The following is a 6,883-nucleotide window of genomic DNA, read 5'->3' as shown; positions in this document are numbered from 1 at the left end:
GTGGTTCCTGCTCCTTAGCCAGTTTTCCCCTCTGGTTTGCAGGACGAAGCCTCCGAGCGGCCGCTGAGCAGCGGAGGTAATGCCCGCTGGCGCCGGGGCGGGAGCGCAGCCAAGCTGAGCCCCGTGCCGCTCGGTCACGCTCTGCGCTGCGTTGCAGGTGCCAGGGCAGGTCCCAAGGCCTCCGCGGCGCTGCAGTCCTTCAAGCGCTTCGGCATCCCCGTCCTGGCGGCCGCGCTCGGCCTCGCCAGCATCATAGCCATCGGGTTCTTCGGTACGGCTCCCGCTCTCCTCCCGCCGCTGCCGGGCTCGGCGCAGGCAGCTGCAGAGCCAGGGCTCGGCGGGGACCGGCTCTGCTCCCTCCCTGCCGAGCCGCAGTGCTGAGCCCTGTTTCCCTCCAGTCAAGATCTACCTGGACTACTACTACTTCTTCTGCAAGCAGCCGCTGCGGCTGGTGCCGCTGCAGCGGGTGTGCGACGGCCAGGCCGACTGCGCGCAGGGCGAGGACGAGGCCAGCTGCGCCCAGCGGGTCCCCGACGGGCTGCGGGTGGGCGGTGAGTCCGGGACGCCGTGCCGCAGCGCCGCGCTGCCGCAGGGAGCCTCTGCCGGCCCCCAGCAAGGCTGAGCCCCCGTTTCTCTCTAGTCCGCCTCTCCAGGGACAGATCCACCCTGCAGGTGCTGGACACCRTCACCGGAGCCTGGTCCGGGGTCTGCCACGACCACTTCGACCTGCCGCTGGCAAAAGCAGCCTGYGAGCAAATGGGCTACAGCAGGTGCGAGGCGGCTTTCTCCTCCGCGCGTCGTTCCCCCGCGGATCTACCCTGCTCCCCCAGAAGCCCTTCGGGGCCGAGCCTCCGCTCGGCTCCCCGCGGCRCCCCCGCGCCGGAGCTGCCCCACGTCTCCCAGCGTGGCCGTGGCCAAGCTTCCCGCTGTGGGCAGGTGGGGAGCCGCGCTGAGCCCCGYGCCTCCGCTCGGTGTCTTGCAGCCTCCCCGCTTTCCGGGCGGTGAATGCGGGCGGCGGGCAGGCCCTGCCGCTGCGCGAGGTTGCGTTGCGTGACGGTGGCCTGCAGCTGCRGCAGGCGGGCAGGTGAGTGCTCCGCAGCTGCCCCGCCGGTGGGACGCCGGGCCCCGTGCCCGCGGCGCCGCTCTCCTCTCACGCAGCCCCTCGCTCCCTCTCGCAGGAAGTGCCTCTCGGGCTCCGCGGTCTCGCTCGTTTGCTCCCGTAAGTACGACTGCGCCTCCCAGCCACCCGCCCCGGGTGCAGCCGGCGCCGCGGCTATGACACCGCTGGCTCCGGGTGCGAGTCGCGGCGGCAGCCCCAGCCCTGGCCCTTGCACGCACGCAGCAGCCCTTTGCATGCGGAAAGTTGGATTTAACTGGTGCTCACCCCCTCGTTAAGCCGGCACGAACCGCCCAGAACCGAAACCCCTAGGAAAGGCTTCCTCTTGCTGATGAATTACCCTAACAAAGCTAACGCAGCCGGTGCTCAGGCCTCCCCCCGGGCGGCAGGGGAGGGCGGCGCGCGCGCTCGCCTCCCCTCTCCTGCCGCCGGCGCTAACGTGCTGCTCCGCGGCGTCGGGCGGCAGAGGAGTGCGGCGAGAGCGCCAGGGCCCTGCGGGTGCTCGGCGGGCGCCCGGCGGCCATCGAGGCTTGGCCCTGGCAGGTGAGCCTGCAGTACAGGAAGGAGCACATCTGCGGCGGCAGCATCCTCGACGCCAGCTGGATCCTCACCGCCGCGCACTGCTTCAAGTGAGCCAGCGGGCGCCCGCGGCACCGCCGCCCCCGTGCAGCGCCCCGGCTCTCGGCCGGTGGCGGGGCAAGGCAAGGGTGGTAACGGAGGGGTCCGTGCGCAGGAACAACCCCGTCGTGCAGAGCTGGCGCGTGAAGGCCGGCTCCCGCCTGCTCTCGGGCACCGCCACCCTCGCTGTGGAGAAGGTCTTCCTGGCCGAGGCGGCGCCCGCCTCTCCCAAGGATGACGACATCGCCCTGGTGAAGCTGCGCTCCCCGCTGCGCCTCTCAGGTGAGACGCGGCTCGACCCTCCCGGGGGCCGGCGTGCCTCCCGGCGGCGGCGCCGAGAAGAGGCCGGGCAGCCCGCGGGGCCCCACGCCCCGGCCTCACCGGCAGCCCGCCGGCGCCGCTCTCGCCCGCAGCCAGCAGCAAGCCCATCTGCCTGCCCTACTTCGACGAGGAGCTGCGCCCGGGCGCCCCGCTCTGGGTGACGGGCTGGGGCTACACGCGGGAGCACGGTGAGCACCGCCGCCTGCGCGCAGCCTGGGCGCCCCTCGCAGCCCTCCTGCTCGGCGCCGCGCCGCRCGGCTCGGTGCTCCCCCCTGAGCAGGCGCCTCCTGCGCAGGCAAGCTGTCGGAGACCCTGCGGGAGGCGGAGGTGAAGCTGATCGACACCCGGAGCTGCAACCTGGCTGCCTACCACGGGGACGTCACGGAGAAGATGCTGTGCGCGGGCCTGCCGCAAGGCGGGGTGGACACCTGCCAGGTGGGGGGCTGCGCTCGGCCGCCCGCCGTCCCTGCGCCGCCGCGGGGCTCGCTGCGCCCCGTGGGCTTGCTGCTGCRGGAAGGGGTGGCAGCCTGGTCCCGTGTCCCTTACCAGTGAAACGTCCCTTTAACGGGAGAGCTCCAGCCACCGCAGTCCTGGGAAACAGCTGCAGACGCGAAGCATTTCGGGCACGGTGTAACGGTGCTGGGCTCTCCCGAGTGCTCGCCCCTCCTTGGGGCTGGACCCCGGGAGTGGTGGGTCGGGCAGCGCGTGCAGCCCCCTGCCCACGTTGGCACCCGCTCCTGGCCCCGGGGAGGCTCGGGGCCGGGCCGGCGGGATGCATCCCGCTCAGGCCGGCTTGTCCTTCGCAGGGGGACAGCGGCGGGCCCCTGCTGTATTTGCACGACCGCTGGCAGGTGGTGGGCATCGTCAGCTGGGGCCAGGGCTGCGGCACCCCCAGCACCCCCGGCGTCTACACCAGCGTCCAGGCCTACCTCAACTGGATCTACACCGTCCGCAGGGTCAGTGCCCTTCCCGATGCGCGGCGCCGCGGGATGGCTGGCGGGATGGGGGGAAACGGGCGCCTCCGGGGCAGGCGCAGCTCCCCGACGGCTCTGCACGGGGAGCAGCCGCGCAGCATCCAACACRGGCATCTTCTCCTCTGCCTCTCTGCCCTTCCAGTCGGAGCTGTGAGACCTGCGGGATGGGTCCCCTCTGTCCCCGACCTCCTGTCCCTCACACGCTTGGCTCTCCTGGCCCCGGCAGCAGATGGGAAACAGATCTTGAGCCGCTGAGGGCGAGTGAAGCCTCCCAACCCCACACGGGCAGGCCGCGGCTTAGCATGCCAGAGGGCGGCCAAGGAGATGCAGGGCAGCTCGGAGCAGCAGCCACCGACACCGCCGAGGAATTCGACCGGCTCAAGCTGCCTTCCGGAGAGAGATTAATTTATTGCCCTGTGCCGATCCTGCTGCGTCAGGCAGGTTCCCACGCGTCGAAGCTGCTGCTTGCTCGGATTAGTCCCCCTTTCTTAGCTGACAGAGAGAAACGATGTTTGTGCTGTCGAGTATTCGCCTTAAAAGAAAGGATTTGTTTTTTCACACAGCCTGTGAAGGGTTTGTCCCTCTTATTCACGAGGCCTCTTTCTCACCAAGCCCCGTGCTAGTCTGCGTTAAGCTCCAGCCTGGCGCTGCAGCCGGGGCCCTGCCCTGCCTTCGCCCGCCGTTCGGGGCCTGCCGGGCTCCAGCAGCCCCGCGCCGCCTTACTCCTTTGCATTTTTCATTCCCTCTTAAGCAAAACAAGGGGTGAGGGCGYGTGACAGCAATGAAGGCCCCCACGCACCCAGACGCTGGCGAGCCCCGCGGCCAAGCGCCGGGGAAGCAGCCTGCGGGTGCACGCTGCCGCCCTGAGCCCCGGAGCGGGAGGCTGCTGTGCCCAGCGGAGCTCCAGCGCGGCCCCAGGAGCTGCCCTCCCTTTCGGCAGCGCTGCGCCCACGAGTCACAAGGAGGAAGAGCGACTTTTCTAAGAAACAGAAGTGGGCGCAAGTGTTTCCAGGAAGACGGAGACTCTGGAACAAAGAATCACTTCTGAGATGCCCTTTTTCTTTAGAAATGCGCCAGTGGTTTCATGCCGCAATGCCAGGCCCCTCGGCGGCGATTGCGCTGGAAAGCCATGATTCTCCGTGTCTGCGGCCGTCTCCCGTGCCGTGGGAACAAGGCAGGGTTTATTTCCCGGCGCTCGGGAACAAGCCGCTATTGTGCGCGGGTAACAAAGGAAGGGCCCTGGGGGGGGGCAGCCGGCGAGCGGATCGTTTTATCAGAATGGGGGTAACCGGAATCACCGTAAACAAATAGGGGCTTTAGGAGCTTTTTTAAATCAGCTTTTTGGACTGTAGCTTCAGCCCCAGCAGAAATCGGGGCCGTTCTTGCGCAGCGGGGCGGGGAGGGATCTTGCTTTCTAGCTAGCTGCACCCGGAGAGCCCTTGGCCGCGGGGAAGCCCGCACAGCGCGCTGCAAACGCTTGCTCCCGCGGGCTGCGGGCAGGGGGACGGCCCCGCTCCACCTGCGGCCCCGCTGCCGCCTCGGGGCGCCAGCAGTACCGCGAGCAGCCCCAGCCCCAGCAAGCACCCCCAAAAAGCCACGCTACGGAGAGTTTCTCTAGTAAACATAAAGTTTATTTCATTCAAGGCAAAGCTAGCTAAAACTCTACAGTGCAAAATGTGTTGCAAGTCATAACACAGCGTGTTGCACGCACCCTGTGTGTACTCGCAGGTATCTCCTACATCTATTTCCACACGCCTACACGCACCTGTGCCGGTCACACCACACCACACCACACCACACACTTCCAGCAGTGCCGTCCCCCAGCATGCCGCGGGAAGCCCCGGGGACGGCAGGGACCCCGCCGGAGCGGCGCGAGCTCCCGAGCCAGCCCCTTCCCCACAGCGCTGCCTGCAACACCCACTCACACATGCCTACGGACAGTTACATTTCCAAAACWGGTTATGTTGACTTTTCTTCCTTCAAGCCAGAGGAATAACCCATGCATAGTACAGCATTGCATATCCTGTGGTAAGTGGAGCTGGGTCCAGATACCGTCTAGAAAAGGCTGGCAGGTTAGGACAGCTAAAAATAGTTCTTGGAAAAAAAAAATCCCTTCCTCCCCTCACTGCCCTCTCCCCTGGGAGGTCTTCTGCAAGGATGGGCTGGCGGTCTCACTGGGGGGGCTCGCGTCTTCCTGCCCAGACTCTCGTGAGCGATGATGGACGTTAATGATACCTGGCATTTACAGAGCGCCTTTCACCCAAGGAGCGCGGAGCACTTCGCGCAGCCATGCCGGGAGCCTCACAGCTCCTGCGAGGTAGCTCAGGTTTGCTGTCCCCATGCGACAGATGGGGAAACCAAAGCACAGAGGAGTCGAGTGATTTGCCCAAGGGTCCCACAGGTCCCTAGGGCAGAGACAAGACCGGGATCCCGGGGGCCTGACTCCCACCTTCCTGTTTACCCAGCAGCCAAGGAAACCTGCCGGGCGCCTTGCAGCCTGTCCCGTGGCGGCACTGGCACATACCCACAACACAGGCGAAACAGGGAACAAATCACCTCCTAGAGCACAGTGGCACCTTCAGCTGCAAAATCAACTCCTTCCCTTCGCGCCCCGCACAGCCCGTGGAAACAGGGTGGTTTGTGCTTTACGTCTCCAGTTCCTCAAAAGCCCCGCGAGGCTTTGCGCGGCCCTCGGCGCGGGGGCGGCACGCACACAGGCGGGCGGACACGCTTGCACGCCCGGCCTCCCGCCAGCGTGCTCCATGCCGAGCCCGCCCTTCGAAATACGGCGGCCAACTTACCCCGAGAAACCCGGCTCAGGCGGTTCCCCACACGGCTCTGGCGCTCCCGAATCCCAGCAGCGCGTGCCCTCAGTAAAGACCCTCCGGCTTTGCACCTGCAGCACCCTCGTCCAAGGATCTCAAAGCACTGTACAAATGTTAGCCAAGGAAGCCTCACAACACCCCCTGCGAGGTAGAGCAGTATTATTATCCCCATTTTACAGGTGGGGAAACTGAGGCACAGAGAGGCAAAGCGACTTGCCCAGGGTCACCCAGCCGGTCGGTGGCAGGACCGGGAGCGGGCTGGGGCCGCCCTGACCCCGCTCCTCTCGCCAGGGCGCGACCGTGCTCCCTCCCTGCCTTGTGGACGGAGTGCCGCAGTTTTCCTCGGGTGAAAGGGAAACACAACCAGCCTTCTTCCCGTGGGAGTCTAACATTTAAAAAAAGATCCGCTTAACGAGTTAAAGCCTTGGCAGATCAGCTTTGAAAGCATCACTGCTTTAAGTACCTCGCTTTAAAAAGAGGGGAGCGGCAGTGAGACCAGAACCAACGTAGGACCAGGGGAGCATCTCCCGAGGAGGCTGGGCCGGAGCCGGGAGAGGCAGAGGCCGGGACGGCGGCAGCGCGTGGGGGACGTGGGTTCCCGCACCCCACGCCAGCTGCCCCGGCGCCGATGAGGACCCCGCTCCCTGCCGGAGGGGTCTGCGCGGTGCAAAGCCAGTGTGAAGGGTGGCGCTTCCCCCCCCCTCCTCCTCCCCGGCCGGGGACGGGGAAGCCGGGTCCCCAGCGGGAAGCGGCTGGGCGCGCGGGGCCAGCAGCGATGCCGGGACACGGCAAACCCCTCGCGRTGGGAGGCAGCGGCCCCAGGAGCAGCTCTCCCCCCGGCCCTGCCGCGGGAGCCCCGAGCCCCGTCCCCGCGGGGCAGAGACCGCAGCCAGCGCTGGCAGCGCTTGCTCTGCTCCGGGGCAGCGGCAGGCTCCCTCCTGCGCGCCGAGGCTCAGCATCGCTGCGGCGAAACACGCCACCCCGAGCACATCACGCCGGGACGCCCGGCCGCCGCCCCAGCCTTGCGC

The 6,883-nt window shown here is 67.3% G+C and overlaps 1 protein-coding gene across 1 annotated transcript in view; it reads left to right on the top strand.

Annotated features, from left to right (window-relative positions):
• The window catches only part of TMPRSS4 (transmembrane serine protease 4), an 11,609-nt gene extending 8,425 nt beyond the window's left edge, over positions 1 to 3,184 (top strand). The window contains exons 2-13 of the mRNA XM_026057891.1: positions 43 to 76; positions 158 to 271; positions 399 to 551; positions 641 to 770; positions 983 to 1,084; positions 1,179 to 1,219; positions 1,584 to 1,746; positions 1,851 to 2,017; positions 2,149 to 2,244; positions 2,352 to 2,491; positions 2,863 to 3,012; positions 3,173 to 3,184. Coding sequence (XP_025913676.1) covers positions 43 to 76; positions 158 to 271; positions 399 to 551; positions 641 to 770; positions 983 to 1,084; positions 1,179 to 1,219; positions 1,584 to 1,746; positions 1,851 to 2,017; positions 2,149 to 2,244; positions 2,352 to 2,491; positions 2,863 to 3,012; positions 3,173 to 3,184 — 1,302 coding nt within the window. The remainder of the gene's footprint in view (positions 1 to 42; positions 77 to 157; positions 272 to 398; positions 552 to 640; positions 771 to 982; positions 1,085 to 1,178; positions 1,220 to 1,583; positions 1,747 to 1,850; positions 2,018 to 2,148; positions 2,245 to 2,351; positions 2,492 to 2,862; positions 3,013 to 3,172) is intronic.
• The last annotated feature ends 3,699 nt before the right edge of the window (positions 3,185 to 6,883 follow it).

This window comes from Apteryx rowi, unplaced genomic scaffold (genome assembly GCF_003343035.1).
Source record: "Apteryx rowi isolate R43461 unplaced genomic scaffold, aptRow1 scaffold_141, whole genome shotgun sequence".
NCBI lineage: Eukaryota > Metazoa > Chordata > Aves > Apterygiformes > Apterygidae > Apteryx > Apteryx rowi.
The sequence above is the reverse complement of the archived record's forward strand: the minus strand, read 5'-3'. Positions and strand labels throughout refer to the sequence as shown.